A 27,008-nucleotide genomic window follows, 5' to 3' on the forward strand; every position below is an offset into this window, starting at 1 on the left:
GAGATCACAAATAATCTGCAGGAGCAGTGTGATCTTGCTTTTTGGAACAGCTGTTTCTCCCCATAGCTAAGTTGCCAAGAGCCTTTGTCACTTGCTGCAATAATTTTTCGCATGGTCTGGAAAGAGATCTCATTTTTCAAGCTGCTGGTGCTTCCAAGCCTTCCTGATGAACCTTTCAGCAGATTACATCACCTCCTCCTGTTTTCATCCCCTCCTGTGAGATCATCATGTAATCCCTTTTCTGCAAGATAGCTTCTTCCACACGACTTCTTAGGTAAAAATCACCCGCATGCTTGCTCTGTATCCTGCATCATGTCATTCCCAAATTTCCGTGTAGGATCACTGAAGCCAACTAGTCTGGCAGCATTACGTAGCAAGTGGTGTTATTTGTCTGGGACAATATTCTGTTGTGGCAGGGACGTGTGTTCTTCAATTAGAATGCAGTACATGGGAGAGAGCCTGACCCCATTGATGTGACTGGCAAGACTGCCACTGATTTCAGTAGTCATGATTTCACTACATAAGCTTTACTTGGGTGGTCCAGTGTCCTTTTTTCCTGGAATATAGCAGTCTAACCTATAGGGACCCTATCTCACAGCTTGCACAATTTTTTAACTCTATTAGTAAGAAAATGGAAGCAAGAGACCTTCCTTTTGGGTGCACCTCTAGTAACTGAACAAAGATCAGAGCACTTCGGGTGCAGTTAAATATAACCGCCATCGTTACTTGAAATCAGACAGGTAAATAGCTGATCGAGAGGAAGGGAGCAGGTATATTCTGTATTTGTAACACCATCACTCTGTTCATAAATTTTGCCAATGTTAAATGCCTGATCACTTTTGGTGTTTTGCAGTTCCTTGAAAGAAGCATTGGTTCTACTAAGGGCCTCGTAAAAGAGACTGGTTAATGATGATGTTATAGATTATCTAGTCTCAACTGGATCAGGAATGGAAAATAATTTTTCCAAGTTCATATAACCAATCCTCTCCACACCTCAGATTTGGGTGTTTGACAAGATTGATTTTTTTTTTTTTTTGGAGCCATTATAAGGTTTTTCTAAGACTTAACTTGTGATTATGTCTGTCCCTCAGTGGTCAGCTGCTGATTTGCCATTAAAAACAGAGGCTGAAAAGTAGCCTCCTATCTCACCTTTATTTTCTTTGGTACTTTTACTCTTTTGGTTACTCTTTCAGGAGTAACAGCAGATGCACCCCATGCTGTAAATTGTTCAGAAAACTGGAGACAGCATTTCGGGAAGAGTGCATGAGGGTGGGGCCCAAGTGACAATGATAAATGCCTTCACTGGCACCTCAAAGTAGCAAGCCAGAGATGTGGGTCTTCCATTTCTTGTAAACAACACTGAATGGCAGAAGAGTGAGGCTGCGAGGTTTTGTTGTCATTTTCAGCCTCAAGATGTACATGACAGTAAGTCACTGCATCTCAGGGTTAGATAAGGTTAAAGTCTATCTGGCTAATGATTGTTTTTCAATAGTTTGTAAACCTTGGTTGCCCCAGACAATAAGATTGTTTTAATAGTCTGAATTGTGTTGAACATTGTGGTGGTCCAAGTCTTGTGTAGCTATGTTGTGTGTTATACAAAGGTACAGTTGTGTTTTTGTAAAATTCAGTGCAGAACTTGACATTTGCGAGATGCAGACTGCAGAACATCTGAGTCTCTTCTCTACTTTTGTTCAGGGTTTTGCAAGCTATGCTGTTTTTGGAGCCGTGGGTGATGGGGATTGATGTACTTGCAAGGATGAAAGAAATATTGTGGAAAAAAATCAAAATAAATCAATATCTAGACTGCACCAAGAGAGTCTAGGTACTATATACACCATCTTTAGCTGCAGATATTATACAAACTTAAATCCAATTCTCTGCATAAGGGAAGAAAGATTTGCCTTCTGTTCTGATTATGGAACAAGACCGATTTAGGAGTCTGGGGTTCTCTTTCCTGTGTGATCTTGGGCCAACTGCTTACTCATGCCTCAGTTTTTTTAACTGTAGCACTTCCCCACCTCACAGGGATATATAGAGACTTTTGGTGCTATGGAGAAACGGCCATAGTAGGTTCTCTAAATAAGGATGAATTAGATCTGCAAAATTCCAACTCAGGGGCTTCATTAAAATGGTAAGAAGAGAGTTGTACAAGATTTAGTAGCATTGTTAGCAGCTGTCTTTTAAAAAAATCCTTTAATCCAAATACTGCAGTGTGCTTTTTCCAGCACCTAGAAAATGAAGAGCTCTCTCGAGTCTTTAATCCTTACAACTCCCTTGAGAGTTAAATACTCTCCAATTTACAGAACAGAAACATGGAGGCAGGCAGGTGGTTTTGTTTGCCCAGGGCCAGGCAGCTGGTTAGTATCCGAGTGAGGCTCAGGAAAAAAAAACAAAAAAACCCTCTGCTATTCCTGGCTCCGGGTTCTGCAATCAGATCATTAGATCAGTGTTTCCCAAGCTTTTTACTAAGGTGACCTGCTCAGTTGCATTTTGGGTTTTTTGAAACCCACCATTACATATATGCATCCTCCACCTCGACCTCGCAACCCTAATCCTGGCTCTGCGTGGAGGGGAGACCCTTAAAAGGAGGAGATTGGAAAGCGAGCCCACCCCACAGCAGTAGCTCCTGTCCTACAGGGCTGGGCCTGGGTTTCCCATTGTGACCTGCCACACACGGTTACGGTGCCACTCAGGTTTGGCCCATCTGCACTACAGTTGTAATGGAGTGTGACCTGGTATACTGGATTTCTGTATTTTTAATCTCTCGTTGACATGAGATATGGAGTCACTCATGTTCAAGTAAAAATGTTTTCTTAATTGCCAGCCCTGCAAACTCAAGCAGGGATCTGAAAGTCAAGTTGGCTTCTTTCTGATGAAGCACAAACCAGGAATAACATTGCTGTAGTTCAGACTTGGCTAGCGTTTCTGTTGATTGTGTGAACCAGGGTAGAATCCTTGCTTTTTCCTAGCTGTGCTGGCTTGACAGTGCTTTGGCATAAAATCTGTTCCCCATGTAAGCAAGTATGAGCCTGGAAAGTGATCAGATCTGAGTAAGTGCCATTTTTTCATAGTTGCCTGATCAGATCACACCTGCACTTTAAACTTTCCTTTCTTGTATCACTCTTCAAAGTGTTGACAAATATAACTACTATTGTGAGTGCATGGCAACACGCCTAATTAAAAGTGCACTTTGCATGGGGATTGTTATTCCATTGCAGATGTGTTGTGTGGTTTTAAAAGTCAAATATTCTGCGCTAGGTAAAATCATGGCATATTATGCCTTTTTTGCCATCAAAGTAAAATTGCTTTCTCCTCTCTGCCTTTTTTTTTTTTTTTTTTTTTTTTTTTTTTGGTTTAAATACACTCCTCTTCCTGAGTCTGAGAGAGTATTTTGCAAAATATTCTGTGAAGGGGGAAATCATTCCCATCCCTTAGACTTGGGGCCTGGCTTAACAGAGAAAGTGCACTAATCCAATCCAGCAATGGATTTTGCTATATACGTCCCCACAGGCTTATGTGGTGCCTTACCGGGAAGTCAGAGGTACAGGCCCTGCTTTGAGGAGCTTAGTCCAGATACAAATGTAAAATTCAGGTAACCGTATATTAAAAGGACTAAATAGGTTGCCATTGTAAATACTACTATGAATAGTTCGCATTGTAACTGTAAAACATTAGTCATTCATCCTAATGCCTTGGTTTAAACCATGCTAGTGTGACACTTGTCACTGAGTTTACCCAACAGATTGGTCATCTGAATTGGTAGAATTAGAAGGCTCAATCCTGGCTGTTGACTCAGGCACTTTGACTTCTGTGGCTACTCATGTGAATAAGTGGGATTTGATCCCTGAGAAAGTGCGAGTGTGCATACTTAAAGCCGTAATCTATTGTTGAAGTTACAGTAGGTTTTTTGTTTCGTTGGTGAGATGGTATTAAAGGGACCCAATGAAACACAAACTGTGTGGTAGGTATCTGGATTTTTGTGTGTGACTTGATAGTCTCGTGCAAGAGCGAGGTTATGCTCTTCAGAGAGCTGCTGATACATTGTCAGGAGTACCTCACTAAAGGGCATAGACTCAAATGGCAAAATATAGCACTTGAAGCTATGTCTGTGAAGGAATAGCCCTTTGTGTATACATGTAAATCTCAATGTCTCTCTGGTAGGCAAGGATTAATGTCTGTCTACCTGCCGAAATAGATGAGTGAAGTGGAGTGTTTATTTGAAAGCAGTTGCTACTCTGGCAACTGCAACTTAACGATCTGCAGATATCTCTGGTCTGCTAAGTTTGGACTGTCTTTCTTTAAACCAGATGAGAAATGAAATCCCAGATTCTCTGTTTTGGTTCTACTTCTGCTTTAGCAGAAGTGTCCCTGGACTTATGCTGTAAAATTTTTCCTTTAGGCTAGCCTTCCGACTGCTTGAACTGTATTGCCTGGCTTGTGGTGATTGAAAGTACCTCCTTCAACCTTGCATTAACCATTCAGGAATTGTACTCTTGTTTCCATTTTAAGAAATTGGACTCTGCCTATATAGAGACATATACCTCTTCAACAGTAAGTGCTGTGCATCAAGAGAACATCCCTCGGTTTTCAGCTCACACTAGGGGTGTGTCTGTACCGCTGCTGGGAGCGTATGCCCCAGTCTGGGTGGGTAGACAGACAGGCTAGGTTTGCGTGAGCTAGCGTGCTAAAGATAGCAGTGTGTATGTCGCAGCACTGGCTAGCTGCTGGAGTATTAGCCCACCAACATTTATGCTGGCTTGCCTTATACTGTGACATCCACACTGCTCGTTTTAGCATGGTAGTTTGGGCAGAGCTAGTGTGCCTACCTGGGTTGGGATGCCTGCCCCCACCAGCAGAGTAGACATACCATCGATGTTTGGCCTCTCAAAGACAAACAGTGCAGCCTCTTGTTTTCTGAGCAACCTTACACCACTTGCTAGCTTTTGTCCCTTACTCTGTTGCCTGGGCCCATTTCCTTAATTAACCCTGCACTATAGTCTGAACGCAGAGCCATTGGAGCTCACCAGATGTAGCGGTCAATCACTCTGCTTTTATTATGCATTCCTCCTCCCTCTGGCTGTTAAAATTGCAATCTCCTCAAGACAGGGAAGAAGTCAGTTCAGTGCCATGTGGGGCGGGGAGCGGGATGTTTTGTGTGTGAACATTCATCTACACATTTTGCCAGTAAGCCTCCTACCTTTGAAAAGGTTAGTTTGAAACAATGGACTAAATTTAATGTTGAAATGAGGAAAGCAAAGGGTCCTCTTTCCCCAAAAGCCTTGAGTCTTAACTCTGTGGTCCAAGTTACTTGAAGGTTTCTAGCAGCTCGCTAGCTTACTTGAGGAGGAAGAGTGAGGTGGAGCTTGCAAAAACTGAAACAGGCCAGTGTGTGCTTCATGTATCCAGATAGTGTCCGTGCGTTTGCACTGTCATGTTCTTGACCTCAAAACACTTCTGTTGTCTCTGTTGCATTAAGGGATGCATTTTTGCATTATTTGCTAATTTTCCATATGAGCTACACTAAATCCACTTATACTACTATTCAGCCATGCATGTAAAACCAGGGCTAGAGCTGCCCTTTGAAAGTATAGCTGTGGTTTACAAAATGGCAGTCTCCTTTTCTTCCTGAGTTGACTACATAGTTGGATATGTAACCTCCTTCCGAACTGGTTCCTAAACGATGTGGTTTATGTATATTTGAGGACAATCCCGAATTCAGGGGCTCAGTGTCTAGTTAAATTGTATGTGGATAGGTTGTATTTAAAGGGGGGGAGGGAGAGGGATCTCTTTTCTTAAATGTAAACTTACTGAATACCGCATCCATACACTCGGACTTCCCTTTGCCGCATTCATTCCTGGAACTGCCTCGCCTCTAAATGCCGAAGGGAACATACAGGAGTTGCTTCTCTTGACTTAGATTTCCTGTGGGATCAAGACATGGAAAGTGCAAATAGGAGAAAAAAGCTGGCCGTTTTGTTTGGAGTAAGTTTACACATAATCAGAAAGACATGGGGTTGCTTACATGTCATGTAGCCTTCTTTTCAAGCACTGTTATATTGGAGACTCAAGGACTGGTTCTTAGTTACTTAACAGGCACTGCTGTGCTGCTCATCTGTGTGTACTCTAGTGCGTGCAGATCCCTTTGCGATTGAGCCCTGGCAGATTATTCTAATCACCTGATTTCAGAATGGACACTTCAAAAGAGACAAATTATCCCATTGTTCGCCAAAACTTTTAGTTAACATGCTCAGCATCCATATATGCCTAGTGTGAGCTCACCTCTTTATCTAAAAAAAAATCAGCCCCACCCCTGTGAGACATCCTCTCTAAAATGTTAGCAAGGCCAGCTAGCTCTGAGAGAGGGTGAGCTTTGCTTTGATTTGCCATGCCAGGATAAGATAATAGCTGTGGGCTAGACAAGGAGATGTTACACCTGGGCTCTGGGAGATCTGAGAGGAACCTCTCCTCCCACACAGATTGACACAGGGCAGGAGGTGGCACGGAGGTGGAAAGAACAACTTAGTTTCTCTTGTAGATGTGGGATTGTGACAGAGTCTCTTTACTTGTCCATTTGATAGCTGCTGCTGAGTTAGTCCAAAATTTCCCCCAAACTTTCTTCCCTTCTTCCAGAGTACTGGTCTTGGGGTGACTTGTTTGTGTGATAGGAGGAGTTTAATTCCAGGGCTGCAGTGTCCCTCTGTGTGCAGGCTGTTCATATTGCACTAGGAAAGGTAGAACAAGCATAATCTTTAGTTATTCACTGACAGCGGTTGATAATGTGGTGGGGATGGTGAACAGTGGCTGCTGTGTAATGAAATGCAGTTAAAGCCCCTCTGATTCTTCCACTGTGTGTGTGTCCTGGGATACAGCAAATGCTAAGCACACACTGATTGAGTGTGCACCTTCCTTGACTGGTCAGAAGCGGAGTTATTACTTCCCATCTGGCACATGGGAATTGTTCAGTATCTTAAATAAGTCCATTTCCCATCCTACAAGGCTTTTTTGGTTGAGAAGAAAAATTTCTTCAGTGCCTTAGTGCATTAATATTACTCTCTAAGGCAGCACATCATTGATCTACATGAGGATTTAATAGCAAAACTTTCTTCCACAGTAAAATCTGCTGTTGGCACACAGCTATCTACACCATCTGGCTCCAAGTCCCTCTCACCTCTACTCCCACCCTGGCATTTGGACTAGGGATTTTGTTCGCCTGTAACTTCCCCTAGTTTGTCCTTTCAGAACAGAAACTTCTTCGGGGGGAAGGGGAGGAAGAGTCCACCTCAACATCTTTTTTTAATTTTTTTTATCCTCGGAGTGTACAAATGTTTGGGATTTTCAATTCCCCCGTTAAAACACACATGCTGTTTGTGATGCCTTGGTAAGTGGCTTGGATTTGACACATTCTGGCTTGGGGGCGAATGCATAGGTGGAGTTTGACTGCTTAATTTGGGGGGAAGGAGGGGCAGCCACCATGGGCAGCATGTGAACCACCTGTTCAGGGAGGCTAGCCCCCGTCACAGCCCCGGGCCCGCCCTGAGTGACCAGCACCACTCAGACCGGCTAGGTGGTCGCGGTTCTGGAGTGCTGCAGCACCAGTGGCAGGCGGCCTGAGTGCCCCCAAAGCCCATACTCCAGCGCTGTGCCACCCCAGGCTGGCTGGTTCGCCTCAGCCCCCGGAGCACTGCCGGCCCACCTCAACCCTAAGCTGGCCAGTGGCCGGCCACCCCTGGCCTCTGGATTGCCACTGGCCCAAGCCTCCCCAGCCCCCGGAGCACTGCTGGCCTGTGCTGTGCCACAACGCCGGCCCACCCTGGCCCAGGCGGTCCGCCCCCACCTCCGGAACGCCACTGGCTCCACCCCCCCTCTCTGGCCAGCCTGCCCCTGCAAGCCACCCGCCTCCTCCCCAGTTCTTGCACCCAGCTGGGAGGCAATCAGGAGGGCTGCAGCCGCCTGCCTTCCAGCTGGTCCCAGCACAAAGCCGGGACCCTGGTGGCAGCAGCCCCCTCCTGCCTGGTCCAGGTGCACCTCGTGGCCGGTCCCCACTTCTAACCATCATACATTTTTTTTTGTGGGGGCGACAATGTCCCCCCCCCATGTTCCCTCAAACGCCGTCCATGGGTGAGTGTAAGTTCTTGATGTGCTGTCAGAGTTAAGCATTGTGTGTTAAATAAGTGCTCAGGCTTGCAACAGTTTCATGCGAGTCAATGGGATGTTTGGGGGTGCTGAGGAGGGAAGCTGAAGGTGAAGGCCAAGCCCTGTTGGGGGAAACCAAGTGGTATAACCCGACAGTCCAGTCAAAAGTGGGGTGAATAATGGGCTTCCATTCTGAGGGAAGGGCAGATATAGGCCTCGCTGTTGAAAGAAGTGCCCATGGAGAGACTGAAGTCACAGGTACAGTTCATTCCTGGACAACGTGAAAAGAACATTAAGACCTTATTGTACATTAGAAAGTGTTGTTGGCTCAGGTTACAGCGATGATTAAAAAGCGCTGTAATTACAATGCTTATACCTGTCCACACAGCACTCCTTGTGTCACTGAAATGCATTCACAGCATCGACAGTGAGAGCAATGCACTGTGGGCAGCTATCCCACTGTGCAACTTGCCACCTTGTGCCTCTAGGAATTGTGGGAAGAAGGAGAGGATCGCAGTGCATCATGGGTGTGGGCTCAACATCCCATGATGCAGTGATTTCCATCCTGTCATTCCATGGATTTCCAACTGCGTTTCGCGGCATTGTTCAACAGCCCCAGTTTCCTGAGTGACTGCCATCTCTGTCTGAAAGGATGAATCTGGCACTGCTCTCCACTGTTGTCAGTGTTCTGAACAAATCGTGGCTGGTATGCAGTATATCATGAGCTCCCAGTTGGAACAGGAGGAGCCTGACCTTTTTTGTGCCATGCAAACAGACATCACCGGATTACTGTTTGCATTCACGGAGCATCTGCAAATGGTGCACCGCCCCTTTTGGGTGCGTGAAACACGTACTGAGTGGTGGGATTGCATCGTTATGCAGGTCTGGGATGATGCACAATGGCAGCAGGCCTTCTGAATGTGCAAAGCCACCTTCATGGAACTCTGTGCAGAGCTTGTCCCTGCCCTGCTGTGCAAGAACACCGGAATGAGAGCTGCCCTCTCGGTGGAGAAGTGCATGGTGAGCGCCGTGTAGAAGCTGGCAATTCCAGACTGCTGCCGGTTGGTCACTAATCAGTTTGGAGTTGGGAAGTCCACCATTGGAGCTGTGTTATCGAAAGTGTGCAGGGTCGTTAATCACATTCTGTTACAAAGGACTGTGAGTCTTGGAAATGTGCATGAAACAGTGGATGGCTTTGCAGTGATGGGATTCCCTAAATGTGGTGGGGCGATAGATGGCATGCATATGCCAATTTTGGCCCCAGACCATCTTGTGATGGCATACATCAATAGAAAGGGGTACTTCTCTGTGGTACTGCAGGTGCTTGTGAATCACCATGGGTGTTTCACAGACATCAACGTGAGTTGGTCAGGGAAGGTGCATGATGCACGCATCTTCAGGAACGCTGGCCTGTACAGAAAGCTGCAAGCAGGGACTTTCTTTCCAAACCAAAAGATTCCAATGGGGAAGGTTGAAATGCCAGTTGTGATCCTGGGAGACCCAGACGACCCTTTACTGCCATGGTTCATGAGGTCTTATATGGGCAACTGGATAGCAGCAAGTAGTGCTCCAATAACAGATTGAGCAGGTGCCGAATGACCGTTGAATGTGTGTTTGGCAGGTTTAAAGCTCGCTGCTGATGTCCTTATGGCAGGTTAGATCTAAATGAGGAAAATATTCCCATGGATATAACCACCTGCTGTGTGCTCCGTAATATGCTAAGGCTGAAAGGTTTCCCCCTGGCGGAGCGCAGAGGCAGAATGCCTTGCGGCTGTCTATGAACAACCAGATGTCAGGTCTATTAGGTACAACGGGGACCATTTGAATCAGAGAGACCTTGAGGAGCCATTTTGACCATGAGCACCAATATGGTATCTTTGTAAGCAGTTTTGTGCCATGCTATGACTGCTATCCAGCTTGCACTATGTAGCAATGTGAGGTGCAACCACCGTGTGCAAGAGACAAACAAATATTGCTTATTCTTCACAGAATGTCTTTATTAAGTAACAATTATTCACAACACACACAAAAAGCTGGGCTACAGGGGAGGAAGCAGTGAGAGGCAGTGTGCGCTTTGACAGCTGGGTGTAAGTCCAGATATCTTTCTGGAAGCAGTCTGGAGGGGTGGAGTGACTGGGATCCAAGGCAGGGCGGGAGTTTGGTAGGAATGTGTGGATGGAGTCTGGGGAGGGCATGGAAAGCAGTTCTGTATTGGCTGAAAGGGGGAATGAGCATGCATGAATTCAGTCTGCAGTGTTCTGAGTAACTTTAGCAGTTCCATTTGCTCCTCCATGGTTTTTATCATGCACTCATCCTGCTGTCACTTGCTCCTGAGTTTCAGACACAGTGTGTCTGTGTTTTTTTCTTTTTTTTCCGCCTCAGAGGACTGGAGGTGTTCTTGGAACATCTCCTCTTTGCTTCTCCGTGGTTGTTTTCTTATCAGCCACAGGCACTCGGCAAGTGTGGAGGGGTTCCCCCTCAAGGGCACATCTGTAGACGCACAATAAACAATGAACAGGAGGGTAACTGTGTGTGTGATAAAAGCATGGGTGCATTACTGTGACATACCAGGGAACAGTGAGAAAGAGGAGTAAGTGCACAACTTGATGATAAACCAGGGTATGATGAATTGTGCTTGGGGGGAGAGGGCACTTAAGCTGGGGAAAAAGGTACAAGTAGATAGGGACAACATTTCACATTGTGTCATCTTTTTCCCCATGAGGGGGCCATAGAAGCCGATATCTCACTCCTGAGAGTAAGCAGGGATGCTAGGGTGCATCTCCGTGCAAGCAGCTTCAAATCGGGTCGCTATGCTGCCTGCCTGTGTGCCGCTTTGGTCCCTGCACAAGTGATTGCTGGTTGGCATGGGAAAGTTTCCTATAAGAGGGTGGAAGTAAGAAAGCAGCTCTGCCAAGGAATATCCAGCAGAGGATTGGCGAGTATCTCCAGGAAAATTTCCTAGAGATCTCTCTGGAGGAAGCCTGTGAAAACTCGGTGTTCATTAACACACATGTCCATTGCACTGCCTAACTGCACAAGGGAATGAGAAGCACATACAAACACAGCTACTCTTGTGCATTTCTATCACTTCAACCAGCTTATAATGCAACAAAGTGCAGGAGAGCTGTACCTCATGTAACTGAGCAGCATCAGGGGCTGGGACTGACTTGAAGCCTCCGGGGTCAAGAAAAGGTCCTGGTTCCCCATGTCAGCAAATGACCCTGCTCCGCATTGTCCTTCAACTCAACCTCCTCATCTGCGACTTCTTCGTCGGGATTGAGTCCGGTGTCTGCTGCCTCCCAGCCCACGGCAGTATCCACGGGTTTTTTGGCAGTGGAGGTTGGGTCGCCACTGAGGATGGCTTCCTGCTCCTTATAGGAGTGGCAGGTCTTTGATTGTTAACCAGAGCAACGGTTTGACTCCCTACCCTTTTGGTAACTCTGCTGCAGCTCCTTGATTTTTCGCACAGCATGTCCCGTTCACAACCCTTCACCGCCATTAAATGAGAAAGTTGACCGTACATATCAAAGTTCCATTGGCAGGAGCGGAGCTGGGATTGCCCAGCCTTCTTTCTCCAAATGCTGATCAGATCCCCAAGCGGGACAGCGTTTGGTGCTTGAAGCCGCCATGGTCAGCTGGGAAGATGCGATGTGAGCTCTCCATGCCAACCAAGCAGGAAGTGAAATTTCAAAAAATTTTGGGACTTTAAAGGCGAGAGGTGAATGGTTTCAGGGGAGTGGAGTTCAAACTGATGGCCAGTGTGGTTAGGATGGGCATTGTGGGACACTTCCTGGAGGCCATTTACCATGACATAACCAAGTGCTGTGTCTACACTGATGCTTTGTTGCTACAAGTTTGGATCAAAAACCTCTATGCCTTTCATCAAGGTGGTTCTATTTTTTCGTAGAATCAGGGGAGTTGGGTCAGTGGGGGAAGGGGATTGCAATGCGTACACCACCACTGTTCTGGCGCAAAAAGCTGACTTTGGTCGACCAGGCATAAAACACCAAAATCCTGTCTCCATAGGAATGTTGGAGAGAGAGGGAAAGCAAAGCTCTGCTGTGTGTAGACTGTCCTTTGACTGCATGTAGCTCTTGTAAGGCATTCTTACAATAGTGAGTACAATACATAGCTATATAGAAATGACCATTTCATTCTTCCTACAGTGGGCTTGAATAGATACATGTACATGAAGGTGGCATAGACAAATGATCTCATATTACTGCAGCTCTTTCTTAAATAAAAATGCTTGATCCCTGGTCTACACTACAAATTATGTCAGTATAACTATTTCCACACCCCTCGTGACACAGTCCTACTGACCTAACTCCTGGTGTGTAGACAGAGCTATGCCGACGGGAGGGTTTCTCCAGTTGACATAGCTGCTGCCTCTCCGGGAGGAGTACCTACGTGGACAGGAGAAACTCTCCCATCACTGTAGGAAGCATCTTCACTAAATGCTACAGTGGCACAGCTGCCAGTGTAGACAAGCCCTGAGTGTGTTTAGCAACATTTTGATCCTTAGTTCAGTTAAACTGGGGAAAGAAGCCGGCACTGAGCCTGAACAATCAACAAATGGTGCTGTTAACTTCCAAACAGTAAAAACTAGACATATGGGGAAATGGGTAAGATTTGTCCAAGAACAGATCGAGAGTCATTAAAACACAAAGGCGTTGTGCAGACTTTGCTTGATGGCCAATTAAGTATGTTTCAGCAATGGCATGAATAATTGCTGCATTGAAACAAAAGTTTTTAATTTAAGGAGAACATTGAGCACTCCAGAGTAAGGTCAGACTTTCGAGAAGTCTGAAGCAGCTGGAAAAACTTCCAATTCGCTATTCAGAGGTCAACAAACAAATAAAAGACAGGTCAAGCCTGTGAGAGTGCTTACAGGAAAGCTACCCGGAGGGCAGCGCTGCTTTCGACAGAATGTGGAATCATCAAAACAAGGCACTGGAAGGCTGGAGAATAACTTGAGGTTGTGCCGTAACTCTCACAGCTCTCTTTGGATAAGCACTGTAAGAATCGCTTTTCAACTGCACATCATTCAGTGGTGTCTTTTAATTAAATGTATTTGCAATGTTATCGTAGCCATGTTGGTCCCAGGATATTAGAGAGACAAGGTGGGTGAGGTCCAATAAAAGATGTTACCTCACCCACCTTGTGCCTTTTAATTTGAATACTGATTTAGTGCCATACATCTTCAAAACTTTACAAGCATCAGGTAATCTCTCAGTCCTGTCAGGAGTGGAATTATTATTTTTATTTTTTTAACCTCTACAGAGCTAATATCAAGCAAAAGTGCATGTGCATATGCTCTGTATGCATACGGGGTTCAGATTAGCTGTTCAAAACTTGCTAGTTCTGGTTCATATGGGTTTTGATGAACTACAGAGTCTCTCATTTCATGGAGTTTTGCACTTGAGACTGAAGGCACGTAGTGGTTGTCATGGTTACAGGACTAGCTGCACCTTTGTCCTCTTCCTGGTTTCCTTCAGGTGTCAACCTTGTGCCTTCACCTATCCTGGAGTGGAATTCCTCAGTTCTGCATCCCGGGCGATAGTATCCTGCGATCCTTCCCTTGGGGAGCCTGTGACCAATAGTAGTTCATCACAAAACTGGTTGCTTAAAACAAAAGTATTGTTTTTTATTTTTAAGAGTAGGAACCAAGCATTAGAGAGAGAGAATTTTAGAACAGTTTATGTGCATACCTCTTACCAGTCTCATAGACAGACCTAATCTCTTCAGATACCCCCCAACTGTGCCTATATCTTAGTCTGGATCCCTGGAACAAAATCATCCATCATCCTCTCTCTCCTCCTCCCCCTCCCCCCCCCCCATGTGTGTGTTCCTTTTTAAATTCACCATAGTCCTTTTGATCTCTGTGCACAGGCGTTGTCCTGTCCTGGTATTGTCTCTTAGCAACCGCAAGAGTTCGTGTTGAAGTGGCTGATCTTGAGCCATTGTTTTTCCTTACAGTTCCCTTTTAAGCGAAATCATTATATTCATACAGCCTCTCAATAACCAGGTCATCATACAGTATTCATAAATTACAGAGTAGTTCTAATTCAGTCACAGCAATGAAATCCTAACTCAAACAGCTTTGCTCGAAAATCCCTGTTTTGTGGGGTTCGGGTCATCCCACATCCCAGCTCTGAAATACCTTGTGATTATCTGGCATTTTTCATGGCACAACTCAGCTCCATTTTTAGTGGAAGGTAAGGTTCTTAATCACTTTGACTCCTCATAAAAATAACCTGTGTGCTTCCCCAGATGCTGCAAAAAGTTGTGGATCTGTGAATGTTTAGAGACAACTCTAATAGCTTAATTTCCAGGTCTGAACCTGAGACTAGCAGGGTATTTTGCATGGTCTTGGGTTTCACAGCAAGAGTCCTGCTGCTCTAGTTCCAATCTCTTCCTGTGAGAGTGAAACTAAACTAATAGTTCAAGCTCATAAAAGATTGACTGATTGGGGTGACATGCCCCGGTAACCGCCACAGAATAAAGACCAATACTAGTAGCACCTATCAGTTACCTCATTGTGAAGAAGTTGCAGCACGGGTTAAGGTCAAAGGCATTGGGTCTGGCTTGGGAGGAATGGGATAAAAGTGACGAAATCTAAATAAACCATTAGCAAACACTTAGTTGGTTTGGCCTTAGGTAATAGTTAAAACCTGTGACCAGCCTATTTATTTCAATGTTAAATAGTGCAGGTCAAAGTTCTTACTACAAACCTCAAAAGTGCTTAGCACCCTCCATTTTATTACATTCAATGGGTGATGCAGGTGCCTGGCACCTGTGTAGAGTCCTAAATCTAATGTTGGTTACCCAAGTTTGAAAACTTGGCCAGTGGTATAAGGTAGTGAAAGGACCTGATGAATGGTGGTACTAATAGTCATATCTAGATGAACATACTAGAGTAGCAGTTGATCCTTTAGAGAACAGTGCATGCAGGGTTAGACTTGATCATTCTGTTTTGAATTATACAGCTAGCGTGTAACCACTGTATGAAACTCTTTACTATCCAAAACACGAGTGAACATTTGAATGAATAGTTTTAATAATATCACAGTTTACTTCTTATTAAAATAGGAAGCTATAACCCTCTATCCCAAGTGCTAATTTTGTAAGTTTTCTGGAAATATGAAGATGGTACAACTAACTTATTATGAGCATTAACAACTTTTTTTTTGAGTAAGTGAATTAAGTTGCACTAAATGGCTCAATAATATTTATTTCAATTTGACAGCATACACTAATAACATGTTATGTAATAATCTTAATCTTATTTTTCAGAGCAGTGGGCATAATGGCCTTCTGGCTGACTGAAGTCAAATTAGTATTTTATCTGTCTTTTCTATGTTTGTTTACACAAACAGTGCATATGGTGAATCTAAGATTTCACAGCTTACTTTTAATCCCAATGTCTAAGCCTTTGAGTATAGCATGAGGCTGAAATTTCACAACTCACTCTTCAATGGAACAATTGTTCCTAAAGGCTTTAGGCCCATTAAGCCCTCTACAGGGTGTGGTAGCCTAATATGAGAAGTTAATGACATCTGTAGAGGATATAAGCATGCATAGCTTATAGAACTACTAATATAGCATTAGCAAAACTGTGTGATTCAGCTTACTAAACTTGAGAACATCAATATGAGTGTACAAAACGTTGTATGTAGCCAAGTCTTGTTCAAGAACATAATGGTTAAATAGCATAGCTTTGTGTAAACTGGCACCAGCTGAGGATCTGCCCCACACCTCCTCATGTGAGAAAATGAGGTTTGAGCATGAGATAGCTGGATAGGCACAGGTAGCCCAGAACAGAGTAGAACCCCTATAGCTAATACTCCAGTACAATAAAATGTTGATTATGTTTCGTTACCTGTGTGGCCACAGGCCGTTAGCAAAGCTTCCACCAATTTTCATATTGGTTGCAGATGGGGCACTTATTCCTCATTCTGTGGAACTCTGAGTACTTGTCTACAGCTGGTGGACAGAACAATCTGAGGTAACCTTAAATTCTTATATGGCCCACATTACCCTAGTATCTAAGTGTCTTACCTTCTAGTTTGTTTCCTCTCACAACACACTGTGTGGAGTAAGGAAGTGCTGTTATCCCCGTTTTGTAGGTGAAGTGACTTCTCCAAGATCATCCAGGAAGTCTGTATCAGAGCAGGAGTTTGGACACAGTTCTCCTGAGTCCTAGGCTAATGCCATAACCATTAGCTGATCCGTTCCTGTCTGTAGCGATGGAACCCCACGGAGACTAACTCAATACCATGTCTTTTTTTTAACAATGGCTCTTACATTTGTTTTTACCGGGGTTGAAAATTTTGTACCACAAAAGCTTTGAAAATGTTTTGTAGGCTTTTCCTTATTTGTGAGGACAGTAGACTAAAGTGGGATTAAAACATAGCTAAGTGACTTTAGCCATATTTTGGTGCTCTGGATCTTGAGTGGCATGGCTCAAGTACAAGAATTCACAATACTTGGCACTGATTATTCTCACTGATTGTTGCTTTCAGTGATCTCTAAGAGCCTTTGTTCAGCTTAAACCTCCAAAACCAACTGTTTTTTTTCCCTCTGCACCTGATATCTTGCTGCTTTTTTTTTTTTTTTTTTAACCAAAAGCATTAAGGAAGGCTTAGCTCCAGCTGTAGATGGGTTGGATGCCTCTGGAGTTTGCTCTGTGTAAGGTTATTCCACCAGGATGTGTTATTTATACATCCTGAACTGGGAGGTACCAGATCTTCCGCTCAACTGGAAAAGTTAATTATTTTGGAGTTAACTTAATTGTTCTGGCTTCTCAGTTCCTGTTACTGCCACTTGTGGTTTGGCAGCTGAAATTACATAGCACCACCATTTTTAAAAAAAACCCAGTGACTTGGATAATGGGACACAGTCATAAAGTGGAACAGTGTTTGTCACAACTCTTCTCTAGTGACTGGGAACATGACACTTCATGTCTCTGGGTTATTTTGAACAACTGTACTATGTTCTCTGCGGTGGTGGTAAAGCAAATCTTCCTACCATCACTTATGTAGAAGCAAGAACAATAGAAATAGTCCTATCTTGCTGATTGTTGGTCTGATAATAAGCTTCTTACAAAGCAGCTCACTGACACAAAGTTAAAATTTTAGAACGTGTTGCTGTGGCACATTCTCAATATTAGAGAGACAAGGTGGGTGAGGTAATATCTTTTATAGGCCCAACTTCTGTTGGTGAGAGAGAAGAAGCTTTCGAGCTTACACTGATCCGTAAGCTCAAAAGCTTCTTCTCTCTCACCAACAGAAGTTGGGCCTATAAAAGATATTACCTCACCCACCTTATCACTCTAATATCCTGGGACCAACATGGTTACAACAACACTGCATACTTCTAAATATGGCCTTTAACCCCTTCTTTGTGCCTCTATATTTTAAGTCATTGAATAGTTGATGACTGCTTGCACATGCTTAAATGGCCTTATTTAAACACTGCTGTTGCAAATGTCATTGCTTCCAGCCAGTGTGTGTTTCTGTAGATCCTTCTAGCACAGCTGCTCTACCCCACCCTGGTATTGGTTTATGGAAACATTAGCAACACTGGTATGATTTTCTCAGGAACATGGCGGCATCATTATGAATGCTAGACTGTGTACCATTGCCAGGATTGCCTGCAGCTACGATGGGTTGTGTCCACATGGGTATTGTTGATGTGTAGGGATGGCAAAGATGGTGTAATGTTTCATCACTGAACAAGTGCTCACAGGATCTCTTTAGCATCTTAATGTGTTGGTGTGAGTGAGGCATTGCACACCAGGATTTTACCACTAAAACAGTGACCATGTGGGGAGGGGGGGGCAGTTTCTAAATTGTATATAAAGGTGTTATAGTACCCTTATCAAAGAGAATTCTAGGTACAGTATTGGAGGACAACCTCCTGATCTTAATCTAATTTATGGTAAACTAAATTTGGCTCCCATAAATGCTAATACTGGATCTTTCCCTTATTTGACTGTGGTGGGAGAGACTATGAATAAATTGGTTTTTTTTTGTATTTAAAATGTGAGTTGGCATTTCCTGTGATAAATGGAAAATGGGTTCCATGCCAGTTTAGACTGGCTTAATAACAGGGTGCCTGTTTCTGGAGTATTGAAAACTGCTGCGTTAGGCAGGGGTATCGTTTAAAAGTGAATTTTTACCAGTTTATGTAGAATGTTCTCTTAAGCCCACTTCACTTTTATAGTGGTTAAGAAATGTATGGTTTTTGTGTTGCGTTTCGCTAACATAATTTGACATTATTTGTGGCTTGAATTTTCAGTCCCGAGTGAAGAAACGCAATGACTAGGGTTTTTGCTTAGTCTAAAAGTTACTTTACCAAGGCTGTTAAATCTGATCCCACTAGGAACGATCCCAGGCAGTCTCAGTATTTCTCTTTAAGCTATTGCTGTAGTTGCCACCAAGATGTTATATGACTGCAAATGGGAGAGGAAGTGGTCTGTGTAATCATGAAATGAAAGGGCAGTGGAATATGAGGAGACTTAAGATGTGGTCCACCCTGTGAAAACTTAACTGATTTTCATACAAGCAGTTATGTGGATCCTTTGTGTGGATTTTTCTGAGCTTAGTTGCCTGAAAAAAACTGTTTTGGAACAAGAAAAGCAATGTCTTGTAGTTTGTTTTTGAAGGTTTGTAGTTACTGATTCCTTCTCCCCACATGACTTGTGGCTTTTAATTATATCCCTTCTAAATCTTCACAATGAGAGGATGTTGTGTTGGTAGTTTTGTAACAGTCTTTTGTGCTCAGTAGTTTGAGAGACATGGGGGGAGGAGGAGTGAGATATATATATATATATATATAGAGAGAGAGAGAGAGAGACTTGAATAGAAAACTTGGATCACTTTGTGTAAAGTGTTTCATGTGACAGAGTTGTGCTTTTTGCCTCCTAAAACTCAAGTATTTCACTGATCTTTCAAGTGTCTCCACAGTGAAGCAGAAATTTACACATGGTTGTAGCTAGCACAGTCTCCCACTGTTATGGGGCTTTAATATTTGGGAAAGTGACTGTTACTTAATTGTGGATAAAAATTCAAGTGACTCATCTTTTTTCCCTAACACACCCAAGTCAGTCATTCAATAATGTGTCACTGCTTCAGTGCTTCTGTGCAGAACTGTAGGAAACTTATCACTGTTCTTTACTGAGGATCCCTTCACACCAGAGCAACCCATAAAATCATAGAAGATTAGGGATGGAAGGGATCTCAGCAGGTCATCTAGTCCAACCCCATGCTCAAAGCAGCACCAGCTCCAATTAAATCATCCCAGCCAGGACTTTGTCAAGCAGGGCCTTAAAAACCTCTAAGGATGGAGATTCCACCACCTCCCTAGATAACCCATTTCACTGCTTCACCACCCTCCTAGTGAAATGTTTTTCCGAATATCCAACCTAGACCTCCCCCACTGCAACTTGAGACCATTGCTCCTACTTCTGTCATCTGCCACCACTGAGAACAGTCTAGCTCCATCCTCCCTGGAACCCCCTTTCATGTAGTTGAAAACCGTTATCAAATTCCCCCTCACTCTTCTCTTCTGCAGACTAAATAAGCCCAGTTCCCTCAGCCTATCTTCATAAGTCATGTGCTTCAGCCCCCTAATCATTTTTGTTGCCTTCTGCTGGACTTTCTCCAATTTGTCCACATCCTTCCTGTAGTCGGGGGCCCAAAGCTGGACACAATACTCCAGATGTGGCCTCACCAGTGCTGAATAGAGGGGAGTAATCAATTCCCTCAATCTGCTGGCAGTGCTCCTATTAATGAAGCCCAATATGCCATTAGCCTTCTTGGCAGCATATCCAGTTGTTTGTCTACTGTAACCCCCAGGTCCTTTTCTGCAAAACTGCTGCTTAGCCCATCAGTCCCCAGTCTGTAGCAGTGCATGGATTCTTTCATCCTAAGTGCAGGACTCTGCACTTGTCCTTGTTGAATCTTATAAGATTTTTTTTGGCCCAATCCTCCAATTTGTCTAGGTCACTCTGTATCCTAACCCTATCCTTCAGCACACCTACCACTCCCCCACCTTACTGTCATTGCAAACTTGCTGAGGGTGCAATCCCACCCCATCATCCAGATCATTAATTAAGTTGTTGAACAAAACCAGCCCCAGAACCAACCCCATGGGCACTCTGTTTGATGCCATCTGCCAAGTAGACACAAGCCCATTGATCACCTTCCTCTCCTCCAAGTGCCTCAGAATGGATTCCTTTTGAGGACCTGCTCAATGATTTTTCCAGGGACTGAGGTGAGGCTGACTGCTCTGTACTTCTCCGGATCCTCCTCCTTCCCTTTTTTAAAGATGGGCACTATATTTGCCTTTTTCCAGTTGTCCGGGACCTCCACCAGTCGCCATGAGTTTTCAAAGATATTGGCCAATGGCTCTGCAATTACATCAGCCAACTCCCACAGCACCCTTGGATGCATTGCATCCAGCCCCATGGACTTGTGCATGTCAAGTTTTTCTAAATAGTCCTGAACCTGTTCTTTCACCACTGAGGGCTGCTCACCTCCCCATACTGTGCTGCCTAGTGTAGTAGTCTGGGAGCTGACTTTGTCTGTGAAGACGGAGGCAAAAAAACCAGAGTACTTCAGCTTTTTCCGTATCATCTGTCACTAGGTTGCCTCCCCTATTCAGTAAGGAGCCCACATTTTCCCTGACCACCTTCTTCTTGCTAAGAAACCTGTAGAAACCCTTCTTGTTACTCTTCATGTCCCTTGCTAGCTGCAATTCCAATTGCGCATTGGCCTTTCTGATTTCACTCCTGCATGCTCAAGCAATATTTTTATACTTCTCCCTAGTCATCTGTCCAAGCTTCCACTTCTTGTAAGCGTCCTTTGTGTGTTTAAGCTCACCAAAGATTTCTTGGTTAAGCCAAGCTGGCCTCCTGCCATATTTGCTATTCTTTCTGCACATCGGGATGGTTTGTTCCTGTGCCCTCAATAAAGTTTCTTTAAAATACAGCCTGCTCTTCTGGACTCCTTTCCCCCTCATATTAGCCTCCCAGGGGATTCTGCCCATCAGCTCCCTGAGGGAATCAAAGTGTGCTTTTCTGAAGTCCAGGGTCTGTATTCTGCTGTTCTCCTTCCTTCCTTTTGTCAGGATCCTGAACTCTACCATCTCATAGTCACTGCTGCCCAGGTTGCCACCCCACTTCTACTTCCCCTACCAATTCTTCCCTGTTTGTGAGCAGCAGGTCAAGAGGTGCTCGACCCCATGGTTCCTCCAGTACTTGTATCAGGAAGTTGTCCTCAACACTCTCCAAAAACTTCCTGGATTGTCTGTGCACTTCTGTATTGCTCTCCCAGCAGATGTCAGGGCGATTGAAGTCCCCCATGAGAACCAGGTCCTGTGATCTGGAAACTTCCGTTAGTTGTCTGAAGAAAGCCTCGTCTACCTCATCCTCTTGGTTTGGTGATCTACAGCAGACACCCACCACGACATCACCCTTGTTGCTCTCGCTTCTAAAGTTAATCCAGAGACTCTCAATAGGTTTTTCTCCAGTTTCATACTGGAGCTCTGAGCCATATACCGTACCATTTCAGCTGAGTAGCAATGTGGAATGCAAGACATAACTGGATTTCATCAATACTGATGAACTAGATAAGATAGTCATGCAGAGTGGTGGATGAGTGTCCCTCTCAACGGAATTCACTCTGAAATGTGTGGCATCCCCTGCTCCAAATCAGACCAGCAAGTGAAAACCTAGTTGGCCAGGTATAATAACGTTAAACAACCCACCAGTGAGGAAGCTTATTAATATGGGCCACTGCTCAAACATAGTAGGTAATTTTAGAAGATGTGTCTGCATCAGAAACTATCTATTTTACACCCTTTACTTACATAACAAGTGTCAAAGGCACATTGTTAAAGCCAATCACTGGGAAGTAGCATGACATCCAGTATTATAAGCATCCTTTATTGTTAATGCAAGACCTAATGAGGTGTTAAATGTAGCTCTTAGATGGAAGAGAAGCCCGCTCTACTACAAAATATAGTAGTTCAATATTTAACTGATAAGAGCGGACGAGAGGCTGGAAACAGCTGTGCTTCATCTCCACTTCTTCTGTCTGACAGGCATTGACATTCTGAAGCTGGTAGCAGCCCAGGTTGGAAGCCAGTGGAAAGATATCTATCAATTCCTGTGCAATGCAAGTGACCGTGAGATGGCGGCTTTCTCCCATGGGTACTCGGCAGATCATGAACGGGCTTATGCCGCCTTACAACACTGGACCATCCGAGGCCCAGAAGCCAGTCTTTCTCAGCTCATCAGTGCTCTGCGTCAGCACAGACGTAATGATGTCGTGGAGAAGATCAGAGGCCTGATGGAAGACACAACCCAGGTAAAATGTGTGGTTGGTGCAGAGGCAGCTCATTTTATTTTCTGCATTACACTCCTTCATTACAGAAATATGTATTAGTCTGTCCTACCAAGGCGAGGTCTACAGTACAGTACAGACCTCTATCGGTATAACTACGTCACTCAGGGGTGTTAAAAATCCACACCTGTGACGTAGTTATACCATCCTACCTCTCATGTAGACAGCGTTATGTTGATGGGAGATCTCCCACCAATGTAGCTATTGCCTTTCGGGGAGGTGGATTAACTATGCTGATCGGAGAAGCTTTCCCCTTGGCTTAGTAGTGTCTTCCCTAAAGCTGCGGTAGCGCTGTATGTGATGATAACTCTCAAGGAAGTGAACTGCACCAAGCTTGCAGGCTATTTCAGAGCATCTTGTGGGCTCTAGAACTTTGTATACAGTGCAACACTAGGGTTCTCATCAGCTCCCATGGAAGTCTTGCCATTCTGAACTTGTTTAGGCTCCAGGTTAACTAAAGGTCGCTTATATCTCCTAAGCAGCTTCTGTCAGTGCAGTCTTTCTATGGGACCCCTAAATAGCATGGGTTATGTTCAGGCTTCTGCCCTGCATGGTTGAGCGTTGCTGGAACAGAGTTCTCATGCAGCATTGCTCATGAGGAATGGTATTTGTCTTTATGAGCTCATACCTGAACCCTTGTTAGGGCTGCGCTTGCGGGGGTGGGGGTGTGAAGTCCTCTTAGACTTTCACAGTCAGCCTTTCTCTTTCCTGTGATGCTGCCTGCTATTACTGTTTTGTATGTCATTTAGATTGTCTCATGGGGAAATAGCTCTTAAAACTATTCCAGGATTTTGCATATGAAGGTGCCAGCTCTCACATCTCCAAATCTTTGAAGCAGACTTCATAACTTTGTTACATGGCGTCAGCTTCTCTAGTCCATGTGCAGTTGGGGGTGGTCACTTCCCTTCCACTACAAAGGTTCTTCTTCTTCGAGTGCTTGCTCATGTTGATTCCATGTTAGGTGTGTGCGTGCCTTCGTGCCTGGCTGTCGGAGATTATTTTACCTTAGTGGTATCTGTAGGGCTAGCTCTGGAACCCTGCACCCATGCAGTGGTATATGAGGCGCCGCCGGCCCTGTGCCCCCTCAGTTCCTTCTTTCTGCCCGTGATGGTTGTTGAAATGGCTTTCTCTCTTCTGTTCACAAGTGCTTAGTGGTTCATTCATAGATAGTTGTTGATAGATGTAAATAGTTGTTAGTGGGCTAGTTAGTAAGTTACAGGTTGGGGATGTTCACCCAGTGATGGGACATGCCCTGGTTCCTGGGCTTCACACTGTGTTCTGTTTGCCACAAGCCCTTCCCGTTTAATGACCCCCATGACAGTTTTTGAAAGTGTTTAGGGGAAACACACGTGAGGCAATAAGTGTAAGATTTGCAAGGGCTTCAGGCCACAGACTAAGAAAGACCAGGAGATTCACCTGAAGGCCTTGTTAATGGAGGCTGCATTCAGATTGGCCTGTGAACCTTCCACGTGGACTCGGCGCGGAGCGTTCTGCTGGCACCGAGCCTTTCTCGACCCAGCGCACCGATCAAGGCCATTCCCCCGGGCTCAACAGGGATAAGAAGTCAGGTCAGGCGAAGGACTCATGTCAGGCCAATCATCTGCCTCAGAGTAGCTAGTGCCAGCCTTTCCTCCCAGGGCTGCAAGCCTTTTGAGGGAGCCACCCCCAACTCCTGGGAGCGGAAGGGGGTCCCTCCACCTAACAGTGCCCTCAATGCTGGAGGCCTTTCAAGCAGCCAGGGATTTGATGGCCCTCCAGTGCCTTCCATGCTTCTGGATTTACCCTTGGCATCAGAGCCGGTAAAGGCACCCGTCTCCGGGGTAAACCTGCCATGGGGCCACAGCCACCACAGCTGTCAGTGGATCAGTGTTGTTCCCGATCTCGGCACTGGTCCACAACACCTCAGCCAAGTTTTCTGGTGCCATCTCTAAGGTCTCTGCCATCTTGACACCGGTCTCTGGCACTGTGCTCCTGGTCTCTGACCCGGAGGAGGGACTCACCAGCAGTGTGTCACTATTCTTGGTCTCCCCAGTACTGGTCATTGCCCTTGTGGCACCGGTCACCAATAGCATGGCACTGATCCCTGGCACCATGCGACCCGACACCTTGTCACATTCTGCTGTCTTGGCACCACTCCCCTCCAGCACAGCACTGCTCAGGGGAGTCCCATCACCCAGTCACCATCTCCCCAGCACCGCTCCGCAATTCCATACTTCAGCCAACAGAAGGAGCCACTGTTAGCTCCACCATGGTCCCCAAGGGAGGAACTGTCCTCTTGAGTCAGAGGGAGAGCCCAGCCACCAGGCTCAAAAATGCAGGTCGGTGGGCATACCACTGTTTGGTGCCAACCCAGCAGCAGGTGCCTGGGCTCAAGGACAATGGCCTGTCCAGTGACTCGGCACCTGAACCCTACTTGCTCCAGTCCTCCACAGCCGGAAAACGATCCACGGCATAGACTGGCCTGGTACGGGACCCCGACTCGGGATCCAATACCGACATCAAACCCAGAGGTAGAGACTGCTCCCTTTGGAGAGGAGAAGGCACCACTCGTTCCCCCAACATTACCAGTGTCGTCCTCATCTCTGGATGAGGTGGTAGCCCACCCTGCTCCCCCAATACTGCCAGGGGATTTTCAGGCCCAACAAGAACTCCTTAAAAGGATTGTGTCCAGCCTGGGCTTGGAGGCTGAGGAGCTCCCAGAGCCTATGGATAGTCTTTTTGACATCCTGGCGGTGGCAGCAGTGGCTAAAGTTGCATTGCCAGTGCATGACGGCTGCTGAAGGTTGTTAAAGTCCTTTGGCAGACCCCATTCTTCTTGCCCCCAATATCTAAAAGGGCTGAGAAGAAATATTAAGTTCTGGCCAAGGGATATGAATACCTGTTCTCCAACCCACCCTCTCAGATCCCTTGTGGTGGCTGCAACAAGCTGGACAGGCAGGACCAGGCAAGTTCAATGCCGAAGAACAAGGACACTAAGAAGCTAGACTTATTTGGAAGAGATACCAGGCAGGAGTTTGCGTCCATCTTGGAGGAGAGCAAAATGGTGGCCACAGCCTCCCTCCAAATGGTGCTGGACGCTGCTGATTCCACAGCCAATTCAATGGCCTCGGCGGTACCCGCACAGCGGTGTTCCTAGCTGCAGTCCTCAGGATTGTCTCAGGAGGTGCAGCAATCTATACAGAACCTCCCATTTGAGGGGAAAGCCTTATTTTCGAAGCAGACTGAAAGCAGGCTTCACAGCGTGAAAGACTCCATGATCATTCTATGATCCCTTGGCCTGTATGCAGCACAGAGGTCTAGGGGACAGTTCTGTCCACCACAGCCACTGCCTAGATATTCAGGTCAGCCATGGCAAGGAACCTATAAGAGAAGGGGCAGAGATAACGGGTTTAAGCACTGCCATCCCACTTCTTCCTCCTCTGCTTCCCAGTCGGGGTCTGCACCATTAGGGTGGCCCACAGCAGGAGTTTTGAGGGTGAGCCCGAGGATGGCATCCCAATCTGGCCTCAGGATCCATTCCACCTGTTTATTTGTGAACCGACTGTTCTCCTTCCTTTCTGCATGGGCCCAGATTACATCAGACCATTGGGTCCTCAACACCATATCAGATGGTTACACTCTGCAGTTTTCTTCAGGACCCCCCTCCCACCTTCCTTCCCTGTCCCTCTTCAGGGACCCTTCTCATAAGCAGTTTCTCATTCAGGAGGTGGAAACCCTCCTATGGGGAGGGGCTATAGAGGAAGTTTCTCACAACATGAGAGGGAAAGGGTTTTACTCCCGATACTTCCTTATACCAAAGAAAGGAGGCTTCAGGCCCATCCTGGACCTGCATCGCCTGAACAGATATCTCAGGAAGTTGGAATTCCACATGGTCTCCCTGGCCTCCATCATCCCTTCTCTGGATCTAGGGGACTAGCATGCCGCCTTCGACTTAAAGTACACCTATTTCTATTTTTCAAGACCACAGGAGATTCCTCTGGTTTGTGGTGGGCCAACAACACTACCAATTCAAGGCACTGCCCTTTGGCCTCTCATAAGCTCCAAGGGTTTTCACAAAGTGTACGGGGGTCGTGGCCACTTACCTGAGGCGTTCAGGGATGCAAATTTACCCATACCCATTCCCATACTGGCTCATTAAGGGCAAATCTGAGTCTCAGGTTAAGCACAGCCTCATGAGATTCACCTGTCAAGATCTGGGCCTGCTCATGAATGAGCAAAAATCAGCTCTGTCCCCTGTCCAACAGATAGAGTTCATAGGAGCGATTCTCAGCTCCACACAGGCCAAGACCTTTCTTCCAGAGTCCCAGTTCCAAGTCATGTCAGGTCTCATTACAGATCTACAATCCCACCCAATCATGACCACTCAGTCATGCCTCAGACTGCTGGGACATATGGCAGTGTGCACGTACATGGTCCAGCATGCTCGTCTACGTCTACGTCTCCGACCCCTACCGTCGTGGCTAG

The 27,008-nt window shown here is 45.6% G+C and overlaps 1 protein-coding gene across 1 annotated transcript in view; it reads left to right on the forward strand.

Moving 5' to 3' along the window:
* The window catches only part of TNFRSF21 (TNF receptor superfamily member 21), a 71,378-nt gene that overhangs the window by 20,623 nt on the left and 23,747 nt on the right, over positions 1–27,008 (forward strand). Inside the window, exon 4 of the mRNA XM_067544908.1 lies at positions 22,243–22,508. Within this exon, the coding sequence (XP_067401009.1) occupies positions 22,243–22,508 (266 nt within the window). The remainder of the gene's footprint in view (positions 1–22,242; positions 22,509–27,008) is intronic.

The sequence above is a fragment of the Emydura macquarii genome, unplaced genomic scaffold (assembly GCF_026122565.2).
Source record: "Emydura macquarii macquarii isolate MOO-44397 ecotype Brisbane River unplaced genomic scaffold, CSIRO-AGI_Emac_v2 contig_1039, whole genome shotgun sequence".
Classification (NCBI taxonomy): Eukaryota; Metazoa; Chordata; order Testudines; family Chelidae; genus Emydura; species Emydura macquarii.